Source organism: Pectinophora gossypiella, chromosome 11 (assembly GCF_024362695.1).
Source record: "Pectinophora gossypiella chromosome 11, ilPecGoss1.1, whole genome shotgun sequence".
In the NCBI taxonomy this organism is placed as follows: Eukaryota; Metazoa; Arthropoda; class Insecta; order Lepidoptera; family Gelechiidae; genus Pectinophora; species Pectinophora gossypiella.
In genome coordinates, this window is record NC_065414.1 from 12,381,110 (window position 1) to 12,403,584 (window position 22,475).

A 22,475-nucleotide genomic window follows, 5' to 3' on the forward strand; every position below is an offset into this window, starting at 1 on the left:
TGGGGGGATATTGATGAAATCCCTTTGTGGGACTGTCCTTTGTTTGGTAAGGACTTTACAAGCTTGAATCACCTGATTGCCTGAAAAAATAAGTTGATTCCGTGCTTCGGAGGGCACGTTAAGCCGTTGGTCCCGGCTATTAGCCGTAAAAATACCTCCACCAACCCGCAGTGGAGCAGCGTGAAGGAGTATGCTCCATACCCCCTCTAGTTGATTGAGAGGAGGCCTGTGCCCAGCAGTGGAACTTATATAGGCTATTTATGTTTTTTACATACTATTATGTACATACGAAAAAAAAGTGCGTTTCTTCGAGGCAATGACGTCATAAATCGTCTGAAACAGACGTAAAAGGCCAATGATGATGATGATATACATACAGTTAAGTTCAAGCCTATTTCCCATTATGCTAAGCAGTCTTCGTGGTGACTTCCACTTATTAGGATCCTGTTACACCCCTTCTGCTTCCTCCATTCTCATCCAAAGACTTCGTGCATGCTCGCCAGTTTAGAGTAGACCTGGCCTTTCTTTAAAACATCCTACAGGCTCTGCACGGTAACCGAGCTTTATCGAGGCCTTCGATCAATAGCTGGTTGATGCCATCTACGTAGATAGGATTCGTAACGTTTATTGGTCGAAGCGATCAATATAATTCGCGCCGCGCGCGGCGCGGTTGTCATGCAGACCCGGCTGGTGTTAATCGTGGTATATATACCTGCTTCTTCCTCTTCCAACTCTACCACTTACACCCGCATCATAAATCTTTTCCGTAAAATATTATTTAAATCGAAAAATACGATTCAAATATAAACTAACATAAACACAACTAACAAAACCACACGAACACAGTTCCTATAGTTACCAATTGTATTAAAGATGTATTGAGTTTTGTTATAGGTTCGTACCCGTCACTATTAATAAATATCTACAATAGACGTATGCTAAATGCCACATCGCTAATATAAGAGCCACGCTCTTGTCGGTGTAGCATTCTCCACGCTACTTTTCTAGGGAAAATAGAGCAGTGGTTTCCCATTTGCCTTCCTCTGACTCTGTCTTAAGTGAATGGGATGGCGCCCAGAGTAGTCTATTTCAAAGCCGTTCTATGACTCCTGTCCTCCGCCTCTAAATAGCACTGACAGTTACTGCTGCCCTCTTAGGTTCATGTTAAATGTAGATAATAAATAATGATTCTCTTCTCCATTAAGTCGATTTGCAATAAATGTAGAGCCTTTACTTTGAAAGTCATAAAATTGTGCAATAAATCAAATGCAAATGAGCATGCAACAAGCTCGTAACGGTAACTTGTTCTACATTGTATTTTGCTTCAAGAATGATTTGTGTAAACGACGTTACAAGTTTTAATATACGCTTTCCGTCGAGCTAAGTTTTAACCGAGTTTAAACTGCTTAGAAACGAGGTAGAATTTAAGACGAATCATAACAATAATTTCGTAGAATTATTTATGTCTGACCGGTTAAAACTGGTTTTTATTTAAAACACGTTGTCTCAGTTTGAAATAAGTTTTTACTAAAAACCTTTATTTACAGTAGAATATCCTATCTCAAACTACAATTTACTTCGAAGTATATATATTTTGTTTGAAATTTAAATATAATTTGTTTCAAGTTTGAATTTGAACCCAAAGTATACCTAATGTAGGAAAATTATCGAGGACGAGAAAACTTAAACAATACAGCACTGTTTAAAAATGACAACAACAGTATCTATCTGATTAATGATAATCCATCAGTTAGGATATAGGGATAATTATGGTATTTATTTCCTACAAAGAATGCATACGTTTTAAATTTTAATCCCGCTCTGTTTTTTGCAAAACGCATCTTACGTCTACACTCTTTTGAATTATAATCTCTTGACTTTTAACAAGGAATTCTTTTGATATGTCAACATAGAAAGCGCATTCACTATTTGGAGAAATCCGCCCTCATTATGTCTCCAAAGGAGTCCAAAAGTTGAAGACTTAAAGGCGACACACTTTATGTCCTCAAACCAAAAGACGTAGAAGACTTCAAAGGACTGCATGACGGATACATGTCGCGCTTCACAACGTATAATAACTTCAGCGCTTTCACCTTTTTTTTTACGTTGAGAAATGCATTACGCATAGCACGCGCGCCGTCACGATGTGGTTATGTGGGACTTCCCGGGTGTCGCTCTACGAACTAAAACCCAACGGTGTTCCACCTCTTGCCACCATGCGGCCGAGACTTGCACACAATTGCGACCCCGTTGTCAGCGCTTTCATCTAAAGTATATACCTATATTTTTTATTTATTTCTTCTTGTTGAAGGGGGGCACCGGGACGAACCCATATGAGTTACTAATTTATTTCATGTGCAGTTTTTACTAACACAGTTGGCCCGAATATTATATAATACGGCTATTCGTTGTCAGTGATGCGTGGAATTAATTATTTTAACATAATATATAATCATTTTTATCAAAACAAGTGTCCTTTATATAATGTTTAGAATTAAAAAGGTTTTATGTGAAAAAATATGCTGTGATTTAAGCAAAAACATAAGATACAATGTCTGGAAATGGAAACAGAGACTCACTCTTAAAAAAATATATACCTTACTTTTTGTATTTGATTCCTTGCTTGGCAAAATCCTGGCCTTTAAGCTTCCAATTCTATCTGAGCTAGGAATCTCTTCTTCCGTTCGATTCTTATATAGGTAGGTATCTAAACAAACACAAATACTATAACAATACTTCGAGTAGCTCCACAAAAACCCACACACATCATATCCGTGAAAATGGTATAACGTTTTTGGAGGCATATAAATGCGATGAAGGAAAACATCCGGAGGTATGTGACCTAACCTGTATTGGCCTAGTTTTCCCTACGCGGGTTAGAAGGTCAGATAGGCAGTCGCTTCTGTAAAAAACCTGTCAAATTGTCAGGTTAGGTAAGCGCGGACCCTGTGAAAAACTGGATAGTGCTAGGGGGATGATGGCATAAGAGCATTTTCAGGTAAGTCAGGTAAAAAATTAAAATTGTACGTGTGAGCTTGCCGCAGCACTGCTCACCCTCAAAACACCGTATTTCGTGCCCGCGGGAGACACTGCAAGCGACCAGTTTATGTAGACCTCCATTTTGCTTTTTTGCCGGAAATTAAGGAGAATAGCTGCGATATATAAAAACTTTTTTCTAAACTCTTCCACTACCACGTAGGTAGCTACTTATCCTCCGATAGAGGGGTTAAAGTTATTTGGTCAGCAGTGGGTTGTCAATGCAATGTAGGCTGTTTGACTATTAACGGTCATTTCTACAGTGCAGAGTAAAACTTAAAATTGCTATCGTAATTATTTTGTGTTAAAAATGTGTTTTTGTGACACACCTAAACAACTTACGCTTTTAATTAGGACACACGTTTGGACATAGGTGACTATATAATCACGAGGCTAACCGATCATACTGCTTCACTATGGATTACTCAAGTTTTCCAATTTCCTAGCGCAAGGCACTGAGGGACTTCCTATGCTACGTCTCCAAAAGAAAACATAAGTAGATACCCTTCATTTAACCTTCTTAAGTCATGGATAATAGACCCAATAACATGCATTTTTTATATCTTTGTATATGGATATAAATGATGACCCTTGTCGTTACACCCAGGCACAACACATCTTCGCCCAGTCCGCGGAGGTCCATGTTGCTCTATGCTTTCACCCATAATTAATCTGATCAAAATCTTTATTTTGATAGAAGACGCATTATATGTACTTAGTAAACAAGTATGTAGCAACATAATTCTGATCCAAAATATATCAAGCAATAATTATTGTTATATATGTTAGCAAACTCCTTTTTTCCGTTCCTTTTTTGAAATTGCCAACATATATGTCTCTGCCATTACATTATATTTTTGAATAATTATGTACCCGAGCCATGAGAAAATATTATGTACCTAATTATAACGCTAAATCTGTGTAGCGCCATCTATCTTTTTTTGGGGTACGTAGTCTGGAGTCATTGACTTTCAAGTAACTTTCAGGTGAAGAAAATTTTAATAAATATTTTTCTAGATAAAACAAAAAAGTTTGTACCTTAAAAAAGGTCACACTGTAGTGGCGGGAAGAGACAAGCCTGCAGCGCCAACCTCCTTTGTCCATTCTGAAAGAAACAAAAGTGAGTGATTGTTTTGCGCGCGCTGTGCTCCTTTCTTTTTTCGAATTTCAAATGTTTTCTTTTTTGTGTCACATTTGGGTAACTGGCTTTGTAGTTGTCGGTTTAAAAAAAGTCAAAGCCAACGAAATAAATAAGCCTCATAACAAAATACTTCTATCTACTGTTTAACCCACTTTTTTTCACTAACAAATAATATTTTTAATACGTTTTAAATTATTGCTGATTGAGAGGTAAGTGATAAAAAATGATAAATTACAGTATTATGTATTATTACCTCTACCATACCTAGCCTGACATTCACAGTCTGCTGCATCCTAATATTTGAAGGAGACGCAAAGAGATCGCAACTATACGTAGTAACTATTCTATTTGGTTGCAAACATAAACATTCCATATTTAAATTCTCATATACTATGATTTTTAATCTAACAAATTACATTCTTTCTACAATAAAATACATTAGTCTCACTGAGAAGCTTGAACAATGATGTCTGATACAAGAAAAGTAATTTCAGGAATGTATGCGGCCTTTATGGGCGTTGCTCGGGGCTTACCGAAAACATAGTGTAGGCTAGTGATTGTAAAAATAGGTAATGATATAATCCTTGTTTAATAATCAAATAGGTGCATGTTTTGGTTTACCACATATTACTACGGAGCTCTAGATAGGCAGCTTGAGGGACAATGACTCCTTGGGGACTACACGCTCGTATCCCTATCGGGATGGGCAGAGCCCCAAGGCATTTCTCAAGACAACCAACGATCACTCCAAGGCCTTAGCTAAGTTGCAAACTATTATAATAATCCACTGTGGCAATAATAAAAATATACAAAGTGATAGTGATATCGTAACGAATACTGAGGGGGATGATTCAGCTTATGACTCTGAGTTAATATCAAGTGAAATTTTCCGTCGCTAAAGCATGGAACTGAAAATAATTAAAAAAAAAATTACGAATTTCTTCTTCTTTTATCGTGTGGGTTGTGAGGTGGAGTACCAACCTCATCAACCCTGGTGTCAGGGTTACAATTGAGCCGCCAAAGGCCCCTGACGTGGCTCATGTAACGACTACTTAAATTAGTAAGTAGTAACCGGGACCAACGACTGATCTTACCTTCCGAAGCACGGATCATCTTACTTTTTGGACAATCAGGTGATTAGCCTGTAATGTCCTAACCAAACTAGGGATCACAAAGTGATTTTTGTGATAAGTTCCCACCGGGATTCGAACCCGGGACCTCCGGATCGTGAGCTCAACGCTCAACTACTGGACCACGGAGGCCGTTACGAATTTTCTGTCAGGAAATGTCACTTGATATACAGACTCAGAATTGTGGTCTGAATCATCCCCCTCAATATTCGTTACGATGTCACTAACACCTTGTATATGATTGATTGATTAAGGTGACATGTCAATTCCATGTATTTTGTCACTGTCACGGTAGACACAGACATCATTTATTGGTAATACAAATTACACGTCATTTAAGGTAATTATTACACTGGTGCTAATTCCTATGGACAACATCTAATTTTAAGTTACACCTGTCATTTTCTTATCCGCCGAAAAGGAAAGGGACGGATAATCGACTATAAAAAATATTTATATTTTATTTATTTTAGTAATGGGTTCACCAGGTCAGACTTTGGATGTACCGAAGTTACGTATGTTTCTGATTTTATTTGACAAATTGTAATATTTTTTTATCTTTATTTACTGAAATTGTCTTGGATGTATTTTTGTTGAATTTTAGATATACTTATATTGTATTATTTTTTCATTTATATTTATATTATAGATAGTTTAATATACGCATCCGATATAGGTAGTTATTTTAATGAATTTTATGTTAGAATGCTCTAACCCCCAACTACTATTATATTTGTACAACATTTTCCCAAAGGTTGTCTGGAAAGAATTGCAGCATGAGCAATAAGGCTGCCTGTTGTGCCTTTTTATCTGTTGTCCTTATTTCTGTATCTTGTGTCCATTGTGCTCAATAAAGTATTTTATCTTTGGTAGCTATGTTAGCTACTATTTCTACCTGTTACCAAAAACATCTTCCTTATATTCCTGTTAATGGGTTATTGTGCGGGCACCATAAATACCTATTACTGGCGGAAAGAACATTCGGCATAATGGCTGGACCGCACTGATGCGAGGTTTTGCCCACTTCTCGTGTCCACCCGCTCGGAACGAGGGAATGAGGCGAAACAGAATCTTAAGATGGCGTAATTATTGTGACAGACTGTAACGGCCTCAGTAGTCCAATGGTTGATCGATGGACTCACGATCCCGAGGTCCCGGGTTCGAATCCCGGTGGGGACTAATCACAAAAATCCCTGCCCTAAACGGTTAGGACATTACAGGCTCATCACCCGATTGTCCGAAAGTAAGATAAAATCCATGCATCCGAAGGTACAGTCAAGCCTTTGGTCCCTGTTACTTCTTACTTATGTACTTAGTCGTTACATGAGCCATGTCTGGGGCCTTTGGTGGCTCAATAATAACCTTGACACTTACATTGATGCGATTGATAACCCACCCACAAGATACAAGAAGAAGAAGTGCTCCTAACACATAGATACGTACACCCACCCTCATACACACACAGACACACACACACACACACACACACACACACACACACACACACACACGTAATTAAAATGTCAAGAATCACTATTGTGGTTGTTAGAAGAATTCTCCCCGCTGATATTATGTATCTATGTACCACAAAACTTATATTATATTATGTGCACTCTTCGCTAGCTATGTAGCCATTAACTGAACATGAAAAATCGGCTAAACTGAAGTGGGAATGGGCGGGACATGTCTGCCGTATGCATCCGGAAAAGTGGGCCAAAATTACATCTGATTGGTCGTCGACAACGAGGCAGACCACGACGACGGTGGAGGGACTAGCTGGACGCCTTCGGGCACATCTGGCAGAACAATGCCAAGACAAGGAGGGTTGGAAATAGAAGGGGGAGGCCTTTGCCCAGCAGTGGGACACTTTAGGCTAGATGAGATGAGATGAGGTGAGGTAGGTAGTACTAATTACGAAAGATACTTTTATAATAATCAGTTGATATTTATTTATCACAAATAAGAAATTTTGAACAATGAAGGCTCACAATATAAATAAATAGGCTTTATACTTGCCTTAAAAATCACTAATGTAATTAATTGCATTCTTATTATTTTTACATTAAGCGCTTAGCCTAGGTTCAATTAAATTGTAAATTTTAAGCATACTTTGATGAACAATCGCCATGAAAAATAATTGTTTATTGGCGCCATACAGGAGCGCAGGCGCTGGAAATTACTGTGAGATCAAATATTCGAATCAGACAACCGGCCGTTCGAATTGTAGCGTAGTAATATTCCTTACATTTTGGATGTTCCTTAATATTCCTTACGATACATACATTTTGAAAACCAAAAACATATAATTAAAAATAAGAAAACGGTTTATTAAATCATATATTTGGAGCATTGCACTCTATGGAAGTGAAACGTGGACTAACACAGTGGTCTCTGGTTACTGGTCTGGGCTCTGTGTCATAACACAGAGAGACAGAGAGAGGTTGGAAGCGTTTGAGATGTGGTGTTGGCGAAGGATGTAGGGTATAAGCTGGACTGAAATGGTGTCAAATGAAAAAGTGCTGGAAAGAGTTGAAGAAAAGAGAACCATATTGAAGACTATAGAGAACCGGAGAGGAAATATGATTGGCCACCTGATACGACACGATTCATTTATAACAAACATTATAGAAGGGAAAATTTAAGGGAAGAGAGGAAGGGGTAGACCTAGGATAACATTTATGAAACAAATAAAAGAGAAGATCAGGTCGTGTCGTATCGGGAGGTGAAGGTTTTGGCGGGAAGAAGAGAAGAATGGCGACTACTCCACCAACAAGAGCGCAGCTCTTAAATAGAGAGAGAGAGAGAGAGAGAGAGAGAGAGAGAGAGAGAGAGAATATTCCTTATTCTAAGGTCATCCCGTAAGTCCAAATTGGAAAGGGTCTGACATGGCAAATAGAAAGTATACAACACAAAGCTGGATTTAATCATTTTAAAAGCTACCTTAGCTTTAGTTTACTAATCAAGCAATATCCTAAGTGCTAATTCCAATACGTTAAAACGATTCGCCTTCCTTCCTTGCTCTACAACTCGCTCGGAATTTGTCCAAACTCAAAACAAAGCTTTTATAAACTCAAGCCACATAAATTATACGGTTTTTTTTCTCTCGCTTTATTTATACGACAATTCGACTTGGAATTCGCGTTTAGTTTAAAATTAACGACGGAATGCAAAGAATTACGAGTGCTACCCCCTAAGGCTCCCTGAGCGTTGAGGGGGCACTCTAAGCCTCCCGCTTGTAATTGTGGATATCGGCTTTAATCCGATAAAAGGTCGAATTAAGTGGATTTTACTGAGGCGATTTGTTTTATTAGTACTAGTGGACGGTTGGTGAAAGTTATTGGCCCGTTTTACGAGATTGCTCGCTCCGATAGAACAATATTTATAATAAGCTTACTCTTCGATGGAATTTCTATAATTCCGACGATCTCATAAATATAAATCAAAATGTACCTATTTTTGGCGTCGATAAACTTTGACCTTTAAATAATAAATCATTAGATTCGTCTCTCCTTGAGGAATGACATTAGGTGAAATATTTTATATGGTGGTGGGAAAAAAAAATGGCGGAAGTAAAAATAAATTTTAAGCAAGAGGAAACCACTGCCTTGTTTTTTCCTAAAAAGTAGCATGGTGATTGCTACACCGACAAGAGCGTGGCTTTTAAATTAATGAAAAAAATATTTTTTATTTGAAACAATAATGTTTATTTAACAGAGATTTTTTTTAATAAGTAAGTCAGCCTGTGGCCCGTCTTGTCTGTGCTTGGATAGGTTAAAAATAGGTTAATTAATCGTCTTTGCATATTGCATTAACCTGTAAGTTACAGACTTGCTACAGCAAATGAGTAGTACCTAGAGTGACTGCAATTTCCGCACAACGCACCGTCGCGTTTTTGTTTGAACGCACCAAACTTGCAACAAGCATATGCCCGAGTGACGTGCTAATTAAAATTTTTCTAGCATAGAAATAAAATATAATAGATAATTTATGGTAACCGGCTACTTTAGGAACTACCGACATTAGAAATTGTTAACTTTATTATAAGATACTAGAATGTTGGGTTTATTTTAGCACATTTTGTTTGTCTCATAGTGATTTTCTGAGTTATTGTACACTTAATAATTATTTACCACTTTACGCGTCCATCCGTTACTCACTAACATAATTTTAATCTAAAATTTAATGTTTTTCGTTAGTTTTAAATATGCCTTATTTAGTAATTACAATTTCATAAACGGACTATGGAATCCACCATAGACCACATCTTTAACCGCATACAAGTCTAGTAAGTCGTTTTTTTCCTAGTAGTGGTGCCTGGAAGAAATTGCTCCAGAGCAATAAGGCTACCCATGTTGTACTGTCTCCATGTATTGTGCCCGATTGTCGAAATTAAGTTCTGTGCAATAAAATGTATTCCTTTTTTGATCTTTCTGAAATGTATTTTGTATTTTGAATAACCTTTATCTTGTTATTATTATTTATTTTCCAAAATCCTCTTTGTAGATAAAATAAACAAGAGGAGAGTAAAACTTTTATGTAAAACGCCTCGGGCCATACAAATACGGAGCACGAGTGGGCTGTACAGTTTTATAGCACAGGAGAACACTTAAAAAGAAGTTTTTTTTTATTATTTACCGTGCTTGGAAGAGCACGTTAAGTCGCTGCAGCTATTGAAACCATAAATCGTAAAACAGTTACTTACTTTTTTGTACTGAGGGTTAAGCTGAGTGAAACGCTTTTTTTCCACTTCCACCATTTGTAACACCACCTAAACACCCCGATACACAACAACAAAACACAAAGGTGTTATGTCTTAAATGTACTGGGCGAGAGTCCTCAGCGCTCCCCATTTGTCCGGCCAAGTAGTTAACACCAGATACTTTTTTCCACTTCCACCATTTGTAAAATACCTACCAATACCTATAAAACAGCGGCTTATTAGTCGGCAAGACCCCGATACCGACCCCGCCAGCGTGGTCGACGATTTTCCTCATTCGGCGCTTATCACTATCGGCCCGCTTGGGTTGAATAATTCTATCAAATGTATCCTCTCAGACGACACCCTGATCCGATGTTGCCCAACTGGGCACCCTCAGGCCTGTTGTCTTAAACTTTAAAACCAGGACAGTGCCTGTAGAGTACACCTTTTGTATACTGCCATGATTTGGCTCGCCAACACACCATCATGTACAGGCAGACCGTCTGTACAGGTCTGACTGTTTGTCTTGCTCTGTATTCAGATGACGTATGCGCCCGAGACAAGGATAGAAATATCAATACACTACAGTGCCCTCAGCGTTATTGAGGCTAACCAAGTCAAGCCAAAAAAGAAACTGGGAAAATCCAACTCTTTACGTATTAAGCCCATTACCTATAAGGTCTTTCGTCGCCAACTCCCACACTACTATCTCCTCGAAAATCTATTCAGGACCGAACCCTGAAAATTTCTTTTATCAAATTTCCCCCGAAGGTGTTTGCTTCCCAAACGAGATTTCATTAACATCCCAAAGACCTTTAAACAATGTTTACTAAAACGTTTTCTGCTTTGCCTCTTTAATCATCGTATAATAAATTTTTCACGGGACAATTCCCAGGGTCCCGTAATGAGTCCCGGACCGTTATCGTGACCCTGTCCTATTGTGCGTGTTCATAATAATAATACCCTATATGTTTATTTTGTACGAAGCGACAGAATTGCGGGTAAATAATTATTATCACGGTTATGATAGAGTTGTGATTTCATTTGTTATACAATATGCAGGGTATTAGTGACATCATAACGAAAACTTTGAGGGCGATTGAGGCCAAGATTCTGAGTCGATATCCAGTGGAATTTTCCGTCACAAAATTATGGAACTGAAAATTTTCATGAATATTTAGACTGAAAATTCCACTTGATATCAACTCAGAATCATGGTCTGAATCATCCCCCTCAGTATTCGTTACGGTGTCACTAACACCTATGCCTACTTGTATGGCTACGGTATGTACTTGTGCGGGGTGTAAGTGACATCGTAACGAATACTGAGAGGGATGATTCAGCTAATTATTCCGAGTTAATATCATAGTTATTTTCCATCGCAAAAATATAGAATTGAAAATAATACAAAAAAAAAACAAAAAAAAAAATTGAATTTTGCGACAAAAAAATCCACTTGATATTAACTCAGATTCATGGTCTGAATCATCCCCCTGAGTATTCGTTACGATGTCACTAACACCCTGTATTAGGTGTCAAGCTGTTTCTCTGACCGGGTGAGAGCCCTCAGCGCTCCCTGTTTGTCCGGCCAAGTAGTTAATATGCGGAAAATCTACAATAAGTCACATACATTAATTACAGCAACGGCCTTCGTTGTCCAGTGGTTGAGCGTTGTGCTCGCGATCCGGAGGTCCCGGGTTCGATTCCGGTGGGGACAAATCACAAAAATCACTTTGTGATCCCTAGTTTGGTTAGGACATTGCAGGTTGATCACCTGATTGTCCAAAAGTAAGAAGATCCGTGCTTCGGAAGGCACGTTAAGCCGTTGTTAATCCACCTCACAACCCACATGATAGAAGAAGAAGAAGATTACAGCAACAACCAAATAGCAGGCGAGGAGTAGACATAATACAGAATGTTAGTGACATTGTAACGGCAACTTTGAGGGATGGTTCATACCATGATTCTGAAAATCGCCATCGCAAAAGTATAGAATTGAAAATAATTTAAAAAACGAAAAAAAAAGCATGAATGTTGCGATGGAAAATTCCACTTGATATCAACTCAAAATCATGGTCTGAATCATCTCCCTCAGTATTCGTTACGATGTCACTAACACTCTGTATACTGTACACCTCTGCCTACCCCTTGTAGGATATAGACGTGATGCTATGTTATGTTACCATAAATCACGACAAGATTATGTCATGTGTGGCTGTTATATCGTGAAATGTAATTAGAAAAAAAGAAATGGCACGTGCGAAAAGACACTTGCCGCTCTGTACGGTCACGAGTACTAATATGTATACACTTTGAAACCATGTCACATTAACTTTATTGACAAATTAAACCGTAAGTCTCATTAAATGACAAAATATGATAGTGCGACAGGGTTTTACAGTGGGTACGTGTATTGCTCATGACTGACACCAAAACTCAATAAGCCGTTTGAGTTAAATAAGTTTGTCTGTTCCTGACAAAATCTGTCAATACATCGAACACATAACCCTCCTTTTGCTCGGTTGAGTAAGAAAGTAATAAATATTCTCCCTGCATTATTTCGCAGAGTATTCGTAACTACCCTACGCGGGGTTTCATATCGGGCCACATAAACAGTTTTATTCCTTATGTTTATGTTCCGGCGCTGAAGTAAATCAAGAGTTGTTATTGGACATTATTATTGTGGTTTGCAATATGGGGACGGGGTATAGAGCTATGAAGAAGAAGCGGCGATTTTACTGTACACTTACGATCAGTACACATTGATCCCCTGAAATTCATTCGTCCCCTACTCTCTCCACTCGTCCACTCAAATGTTTGAGGTACCCACTCATCCCCTATCCTATTATTTTATTTTAAAATCATTTACTCTACTAAATTCTCAAATTTAGTCTAATACATAATTTTAATAATATTTTATTTTTATGTAAATTCGTTAGTTTTGTTCACAAATGACTAGGTATGTCAACGCATTTTTATTTAAAAATATGGCTGGTTGTCAGAAAACCAAAAGGAACCTAAAAAGGGACAAGTGGGACCTTATAAAAATATATTTTATATTGATTGGTCCAATGGGTATAGAATGGGTAATGGGTAAAGTAGCATGGAAATGCTGCACCGACAAGAGCGTGGCTGTTAAATTGATGATGATGAATGGGTATAGAGGCTGAATCTACAAGTTTAGGAGATAACTTTTATGAGAACCTTGGGTACCGACTTCATCCCTCACGGCATAGCAACCGCACCGCAGGAAAATTATGTCGAAGGATTCAACCAATAGTTTTAAGATGTTTATCCTCAGAGATGGCATTTGCTGCGTCTATCGGTCGAAGCCCTCGATATAATTTGCGCGGTAGTCGAGACGGGCTATTGGGATCTGACACCAGGAATGATAAGGTTAGTCATTGTGAGAAGAAGTAAGATGAGCAGTGTAGAAACTGCTTGATTCTATCAATCTATCCGGTGGTTCTGTACGGTTTATGTGCTCTAAGAAGTACTTATGGGACAGCCTTGTAAGAATTGACAAAATAGACTAAAACTAGATTAGACAAAATCTTTATTTAGGTTTAAGACGACATACAACGGTTACAGTGATAGTCTTCTGTTTAGCATTGTGCTTTCTTAACATTTGGTAATCCTAGCGATTTTTATTTAGTGAAAGGATGAGGTGTTTTAATGAGATGGACAATCGTCATCAAAAAAGGTAAAGAGAGGGATTATGCAAGGAAGACGGAGAATGGTTGATCTTTCAATCTGGTTTCAATCAGCTCTGTCTAATCAGATCAATACACGTTCAAGAATTCAAAAAGAGAACATGATGTGTTTTCCCCTTCTATGGTTCTATTTTCAATCAATTGAATTTTTCCTATTTTCCTTTTTCATCGGCAATGGCAACCGAAAACAATACGTATTGAGCCTTCATTGCTGTAACTTTTTATCCGGATTCGTTAGCCGCAGTTCGTTGCCAACTTCACTGAAGTTGGGCCAACTTCATTCTGTACTTGAGTGAGTTTGGAAGATCCGTTGTTAGTTCGTCCGCTGTTTCTGCCGCGAATAATGATGCACTGTTCCTGTTGTCGCCGACCTCATTTTGTTCTGACTAAGGTATTTGTTATGCTTTAATGTCGAACGTATTTGGATATTAATGTTACGAATGCTCTTTTATCACAGTAAAGATACGATGTTGTCTAAAATTAATTTCGAATTTCGAAATCGCCAGTCAAGGCTTAGACAAGACCAACACAATATCGTCACATTGACCGTAATAGAATAGTTTCCAACTAGTCAAATCAGTTACTTTTTACTAAACGTCAAATTACGAAATTACTATGGAATTTTTTGAAAAAGTAACCTGTGACGTCATAGAAAAACGTGACAAACCCAACTGTCTGGTGTACTGGATGAAATAGATACTTCTACAGGAGCTGGAAATTAATTTATTATTTATTTATTATTCTACTTAATCTGGATTGGTATATATATAATTTATAAATACGTATTATAACATGATACATAAATAAACCTAACATAAATACAATATATACGTCTCACTTCTGGGAATACACCATCACTCAGTCAACCAGAGTCGGTTTGGAGGATATTTCACCACGGGTGGTTGGTGTAATACAATACATACGTAAATATCTAGTTGCGATTTGCAGATATACGGTAAGTACCAATTTATTTCAAAGCTCCTATCAAACGCGAACACACGGCTGAGTAGTAACTGCGCACAGGTTGTCAGAAAAACTATATAAAACCGAACGATTCATAAAGCCGTGGAAAGCCGGCTTTGAAACTATCTGAAGTCACAACATTCACATCCGAAAAATACTCACATTTGCTCATATTCAAAGCGTCAATTTTATTTTAGAGCGACTCCATTGAAACGTAGGGTTTTGGTGCGCAAAGCGTCGGCCATGTTTGAAATTTTATTTATAACGGACAACGAACGTGAAATCATATTTCTGGCAATGGAACCTTTGATGAAACGGTTTGGCGGGAAATCTTTGACGTTGCATGTTTTTGAAATGTTGCAGGTATTAAAGTCAATGTACCTAGTTGTTTTATGCAGTTTTAAATATATTTTTTTATGAGAACTCAATCTTTGACAGTTTTTCGTTCCATTAGTCCCAAATAATTCCTATACTTATAATGCTTTCAAAAGTCATAGCTATAATGACATGCATTCATGATCCATGCGGTAATCCTGTGTTCGGTAATGTCACCTACACTCGAACTGTATGAATGCAATATAATAAACAGGGCGGCCCAGAAGTTCACGGTAAGTACCCAAAACAAAGATAAAAGATGCATATGTTTTTATTATCCATGAAATTGGAAGGTTAAACCAAGGAAACATTGAAAGCGCCATAATTAAAACACACAATAACGGGTTCTTACCGCGTTTAAATGGGGATATGAGACTCCCGATATTTCGACACTGTTGCAAGTGCCATGATCACGGGATGACTGATGAGATTGGAGTGGATGGAGAAAATTATGGATCTACCTACTCCACTCCAATCTCATCAGTCATCCCGTGATCTGGCACTTGCAACAGTGTCGAAATATCGGGAGTCTCATATCCCCATTTAAACGCGGTAAGAACCCGTTATTATGTGTTTTAATTATGATAATAACCGCGTAAACTTAAAACAATGTATTGAAAGCGTCATTTAGATGTTTTGGGGAAAGTAGCCTGGAGAACACCTGATTGTTTTTAAAAAAAAACGTACATAGATAAAAGTGTTTCCAAGTTGTTTCGAGCAGCGAATCCCTGCCTTTCGTATACCGACATAAGTAGTAAATTAAAGTAACTAGTCTTAGTGGCATGGCAGTGAGCTAATTGATATATTGTCGGTCTGTGCTGAGGTCTGTCGTGATATATGCGACGGCTGAGACAAGCTAGAGCAAAGAGATTGCGGCTTGATTGAAACGCGGAGTTAAATAGCTTTTGTATTGGAGGGGAATGACTGATTTTTGTTTGCTCATATTCAAAAGAAAACGTTATGATTTCAGAATTCTATGTACCTATGTATTTTAATGCATTCACCGTACGCTTAAACCACTGAAACTTTTCTGATTTATTTATTCATTAATGATTATTAAAGCTTAGTTCTGATTGCGGTTGGCAGATAATTCCATCGCCTAAACGTAAATCTTATATTGGTGCTAATTCCTGTAAATACCATCTAATTTTATTTTAAGTTATATCTGTCTGAACGCGCTGGTTGGCGGTTCATGTACTTTATGTATGAATTTTCAATAAAATATTTATTCACTTAGATAGAAATCGTTTAATGCTTGAATATATATCAATTACAAGGTCGTTGTTAGGTTAAAATCGCGTAGTATTTCGAGAGCGTCGTTGCGGTCGGGCGTGGCGCGGTGGAGAGAACGTTGTAGCGCGGGGCGCGAACATCCGCTGGTCGGGGGGGGAGGGGCGGAAGCAGTGTTGCCTAGCGTACGGCGCTAACATCGTCGCCCCCGTTGGAAGCGTCCGCTTTCAACAAGCAGATCTTCGATAGAGCTCGTCGCACGATGCCCCTGGCGGTAGCCACGTCAGCGACGCGCGGAATGCCGTCTGCGCCCGGGAAGAGTTGTTGTACACGACCCAAGCGCCACTGGAGTGGTGACGTGTTGTCTTCTTTGATGAGCACCAAGTCACCAGGTCTCAGATCTCTGCAACGAATACGCCATTTAAGCCTTTGTTGCAGCTCGGAGATATATTCGGATTGCCACCGGCGCCAAAAATGTTCTCTAGCTTGCTCGATGCGCTGGTAGCGGTTCAGGCGGGATGCATTTTCGTCTTCTAGAGAAGGCGATAGCAGTGACATTAGTGGTCTGCCTATCAGAAAGTGTCCCGGAGTAAGGGGGGTATAGTCGTTAGGGGATGATGACAAGGGACACAGGGGTCTGCTATTAAGGATTGACTCGACTTGTGCAAAAAGAGTAGACATCTCTTCAAACGTTAGATGAGAATTGCCTAGTATGCGTTTTAAATGGAATTTAGCAGATTTTATTCCGGCCTCTGCAAGTCCATTAAAATTAGGTGCGTAAGCAGGGGAGAAGTGAAAATTTATGTTATGAGTGCTGGCGTCATGCGCAATGAGGTCAGAATTGTTAGATAAAAACGTACCTAGCTCCCTAGCAGTAGCAACAAAATTCCTCCCATTATCACAAAAAATGTCATTCGGCTTACCCCTGCGAGCGATAAACCTACGCAGTGTTAACATGAATGCGTCTCTCGACAATTCACTCACCGCCTCGAGATGGACACACTTGGACCTGAAACATATAAATAGGCATAGATATGCCTTTGTTATCTTACAGCCTCGACCCTTCCTGTCTGTAATCATAAAAGGACCCGCGAAATCAACGGCGACTGTACTAAAAGGGTAGTCAGGTGTGATTCGCTGCGCCGGTAAGTTACCCATAATGTTGTGTAGAGGTTGAGCGCTGATACGCCGACACTTGATACAGCTTCTCGCTGTACGACGAGCCAACTCTCTACCACCTAGCGGCCAGATGCGTTCTCGTATGGACGCGAGCAACAATTGTGGTCCCGCGTGCAGCAGCCTGTGGTGTTCTTGTGTAAATAAGAGCTTAGTGAGGTGGTGTTTCGCGTGCAATAAAACTGGGTGCTTCTTCTCGTACTCGTACTGTGAATTGCACAGTCTTCCACCAACTCTGAGCAAGCCCTGGGAATCTAGAAATGGGTTTAATGATACGATACTAGACTTGAGCTTGAGATTGTCTTGTCTTTGTAAAGTCTGTAATTCGTGAGGGAAAGAGTCTTGTTGTGACATTCTAACTAGACATGTGAATGCACCCTCTAACTCATCGACAGTTAGCGAGCCAGTGTGCTTATCATGGGGGTTCTTGCAATTATGTATGAATCGATAAATGTAAGCAATGACTCGTTGTAAGAATTGCAATTTTGAATACCTAGATATATCGATACTAGCCTTGATAGAGTCCGTAACTAGAGTAGTGTGTACCTTTAACTCTGGAAGGTTGTCACACTTGTGAGAATAGAGAGTAGGCCACTCGGATTCAGGCCTAGACAAAAATGATGGACCTTGCCACCATAAGGTGGAGTCTTGAACTTGATGTGGGTCTACGCCGCGGGATGCTAGATCGGCTGGGTTGTGAGCGGTAGGGACGTACCGCCACGATGAAGTACTTGTCATTTCTTGAACCTGCCTAACCCTATTGGAAACCCAGACTTTAAGTCTCGAGGGTTCGGTGGCGATCCACCCTAGCACGACGCTGGAGTCCGTCCACAGGTAAGACTTGCTTATCTGCCGGCGGAGGGCGCTCTTTACAGCGCACAGCAGGCGGGCCGCGAGTAGCGCGCCGCACAGCTCCAAGCGCGGGATGGTGAGAGCCGCCTTAGACGGTGCTACGCGTGCCTTAGCACAGTAGAGAAGAATGCTCGTGTTTCCTGCTTGATCGATAGACTTGACGTAGATGCAAGCACCGTAGGCAGCCTGGGAAGCGTCACTGAAGGCGTGAAGCTCGACTGAAACAGGTAAGTCTCTAATTACATTTCTTGGAATAGTAATGTGTGAAATAAATGATAGGTTATCAATGAATCGTTTCCATGACCTTTGTATGTCGGAAGGAACAACTGAATCCCATTCAATCTTGCTAGCCCAAAGTCTTTGCATTAAGATCTTTGGTTTTATAGTACATAGACTAAGTAGACCTAGAGGATCAAAAATTTGAAATGTTTGAGACAATATAGAGCGTTTTGTTGTAACATTGGATTCTCGACCTTGTACAGACATTGGAAATTGTAGAGTGTCTGTATCAGGGTTCCAGTTAAGTCCCAAGGTGTCATATGTCTGGCTGAGAGTTAAATTGTCATGAGAACTAGCTAGCGTATTTTGCAACACACCCCTAGAATTCGATCTGAACTTGCGTAAGTTAAAACAACCCGATGACAGGGCTCGGACCACAGAATCTTGTATGTAGAGCAGTTCTTGTTCAGTTTGAGCCCCTGTAATCAAATCATCAACTTAGAAATCATTTTGTAAAATAGTTTTAATTAATGGATCATAACTCTCTTCGCCCAACTGCCATATGCACCTTGTACTTAAGTAACTTGCACTAGCGAAGCCATAGGTTACTGTATTTAACCTATATGTTTTCAATGGACTAGAAGGGTCGCTTCTCCACAGTATCAACTGTAAGTCGCGATCACAATCATCTACTTGTACCTGTCTATACATTTTTTCAATGTCGCCCGTCATGACGTAATTGTATTCCCTGAATCGAACTAGAATATTAAAAAGGGAATCTTGAATATTAGGACCGATCATTTGAAGGTCATTGATGGAAAAGCCTGACGACGTACGACATGAGGCGTCATAGACAACTCGCAGCTTGGTGGACTCGGATTTCTCTCGCATCACCGCGTGATGAGGAATAAAATAAGAAACTGGTGGCTTGAATAGACTGGATTCGGACATGTGTCCTAAGTCTTCATATTCCTTCATAAAGTCGGAATACATAGACTTTAACTGGGCATGGCGTTCAAAACGCTTTTCTAGATTGAGAAATCGCTTCTTAGCGACACTGTAAGAGTCTCCGAGACAGTCGGGAGTGGTTACTAGTGGTAATCGGACAGAGAACCTACCATCTTCTAAACGGGTGGTGTGTGTCATGAAATGTGTCTCGCATGGGTTCCCTGCATCGACTCCCGCCTCCGAAGCCTTCTGCGACGTCGGAAGCTCCTCTAGCTCCCAGAACCTGCTCAGTTTGGTGTGCAGACTCTCCAGTGCTGAAAAATTACATTGAATACTTGTGTTAGAATTGTCCACTTGTAAATTACTTGTTTTTTTGTCACGTATATGACCTGCTAAGAACCAGCCTAACTTGGACTCTCGCAGAGTGGGTAAATTAGCACCCAACGACTGCTGTCGTGGGCCTATAAGATCCCAAAATAGATCCGCGCCTATAAGCATGTCCACCTTGCTTGGGACATTGAAACTGGGATCAGCTAAGCTGATGTTACTAGGGAAGCTAAATTGTTTCATGTTTATAGGGCGCCTAGGTAATGTGGCTGTGATCTCAGGCAATACGAGACATGACAATGTGACACTAAATGGATTGCATCTAGACTTGACAGTAACAGTGCCCCTCTCCGGAGCAAAATTAAGAGAAGAATTACCAATACCTACTATAGTAGTGGCATCTAGCACTTGTGTATCTAGTTGAAGCCGTTGCTTCAAATCACTTGTAATAAATGAAGACATGCTTCCGCAGTCTAACAGTACCTTTACTGTTTCCACTTGATTATTATCTGGATTGACAATGTCCACTAGTGCTGTAGAAAGAACAACCTGGCTAGTGGAAGTGACAGACATAGAAATAGAACTTGTACTTGCATCACTTGTGACTGAATTGGGAGTACTTGTACTTGTGGTACTTGTAGGGATGACATTGTCAATACTAGGAGTGGCTGTGATGGTCTGTGTGTGTGGCTTATGAAGCATTGTGTTGTGACGTGCATTGCAAATACGACAGCTACTTAACCTGCAAGCGCCTGCAATATGGCCGCTCCGCAGACAGTTCAGACAGAGCTTCAGTGAACTAGCCTTTTGTATCCGCTCCTCGATGCTCATGGACAGGAACGCTGGACAGTCGTATATTCTATGCTTGCCCTTGCAGACGAAACAATGCAGACCTCGATTGACTTGTTCGAAATTTACTGGATTAGCTGAAATGACATTCACAGATTTGTTAGCCCTTTGATACTTGTTATGTGTATTATTGTTGCCACTCGAGACTTGTTTATCTTGTTTAGATCTTTGTACTGACTCTAGAACGTCTGCTCGACCCTTGAGGAACTTGAAGAAATCATCAAGAGACGGCATTTCCTTACTAGAACTTGACCTATGCTCCTCCCATTTCAAACTTGTAATATTATCTAGTTTAGAGGACATAATATGGATGATTAATGTGTCCCACTGATCTGTGGGCTGCCCAAGGTTATTTAAAGCACGTAAATTTTTAGTTACGTGGTCCACTAGAAACCTGAGTGACTTGTCAGATTCGCGTGAGATAGGATCAATTTTAAACAAGGAATTTAAGTGATTAGTTGTCAATTGGCGTTTGTTGTTATATCGCTCGCAAAGTAAGTCCCATGCTTCACTATAATTCTTATCAGAAACTTCTAGATTTGAAATGACACGCGCAGCTTCCCCTTGCAGATACGAGCATAAATAATGAAACTTGTTGATCGGCTTAATCCGCGTATTGTTATGAATTAACGACTCGAATGTGTCACGAAATTCAAGCCATTTGAAATACGTACCATCAAAGTTTGAGATTTGAATGACTGGAAGACGGAAACCAAGGTCTTGCTGACCTCCGCAGCTATGAGCGCATTGTGAATCATTGGGAGTGTATGTTGCACTCTCACGCTCTGCCTGTCCACTCGTTTCGGCAAGGGAAATTGTGCCTAACTTGACCTTAGCGAATGCTATGTTGCTATGAAAACTGTCCTCTATTTCCTCACGTTCTTGCAACTCGTCATCCAAATTATCCTCGTTATAGACTTCAATACGTGATTGTAAGTCGTCAAAACTATCAAACATCACAGTAAACTTCTCGAGCTTCGTGCATAACTGGCTGCGATCCTGAACTGATAGGTCTCCAGCCGGTAAAGAATTTAAATACTTGCTAAACTTCGTAATTCTGCCCTTTACAGAGCGACGCTTCACTGTTAACTCGTTTAACTCTTTGTTTACTTCGACACTCATGATTATAAAATTGTAATAACTAGCTACAAATATCACCTTTTAACTTCACTACACGTTATGCACAAAACTCTGTAGAAAATCACTGTAATTTCAATAATATTTCACTCGAAAATACGAAACGAACTATCGTTTACTAGAATTAGAAGAAAAAATAAGGTAATGACAAAATGGCCGCCGGCGTGGACGCCGGTATATCTAGACTCCTCACACTCGTGGAGTTAGCTATAGCTTCCTTTCACTCACTCTTACTATATCATTCGATTGTTCGTTCGTTCACTCGCTCGCTAGACTTGAAAATGGAAGTCAATTGAATTATTCAATTATAAACTAAAACCTCGATTGTTTTATGACACTTGTATGAATCTTGAAAATACACTTCTCATCAAAAAAATCGAAACACCTTGCAAGTTTACGTTTTGTCAGGATTATTAGAAAAATGTGTACATTTAGGAATAAATGTTAAATGTCGTTTAATAGTGAGTAATATGAGCTTATCAAATCTTAATGTTAATGTTCTAAATTTAAATGAATTTTTCATAGGTTTCGTATTTTGTTAAATGAGTCATTTTTATTCCGTATGGAGTATAAAGGAAATGGATAAAACAACACACGTAAATGAAAAAAAAAGCTAAAAAACGTTTATTTAATAACTTGTATTCCCTCCCCGAGCTCTAATTACTGCTTCCATACGGTTC

The 22,475-nt window shown here is 39.4% G+C and overlaps 1 protein-coding gene across 6 annotated transcripts; it reads right to left on the reverse strand.

Annotated features, from left to right (window-relative positions):
- Positions 1-16,281: 16,281 nt before the first annotated feature.
- LOC126370540 (uncharacterized) lies at positions 16,282-22,016 on the reverse strand. 6 transcript variants are annotated; one of them, XM_050015441.1, is made up of 3 exons: positions 21,817-22,016; positions 20,552-21,575; positions 16,282-17,296 (listed from the first exon to the last, which is right to left on the reverse strand). In XM_050015441.1, exons 2-3 carry the CDS (start codon positions 20,959-20,961, stop codon positions 16,468-16,470), a joined length of 1,239 nt encoding a protein of 412 aa, XP_049871398.1. In that variant the 5' UTR covers positions 20,962-21,575; positions 21,817-22,016; the 3' UTR covers positions 16,282-16,467. The 6 variants fall into 6 exon arrangements, with proteins under 6 accessions (XP_049871398.1, XP_049871393.1, XP_049871395.1 ...); XM_050015436.1 differs by having other exon boundaries at positions 20,552-20,735; positions 21,333-22,016; XM_050015440.1 differs by having other exon boundaries at positions 16,550-16,690; positions 17,211-17,296; positions 20,552-22,016.
- Positions 22,017-22,475: the final 459 nt, after the last annotated feature.

What these genes read in the sequence shown, in the direction of transcription:
- LOC126370540 (XM_050015435.1), bottom strand. Translation starts at nt 21,780, where the DNA reads ATGAGTGTCGAAGTAAACAAAGAGTTAAACGAGTTAACAGTGAAGCGT. An exon ending in CATATTGCAGGCGCTTGCAG is followed by an intron (nt 17,297 to 20,551) that starts GTTAAGTAGCTG and finishes TATATGTTTCAG; the next exon opens with GTCCAAGTGTGTCCATCTCG.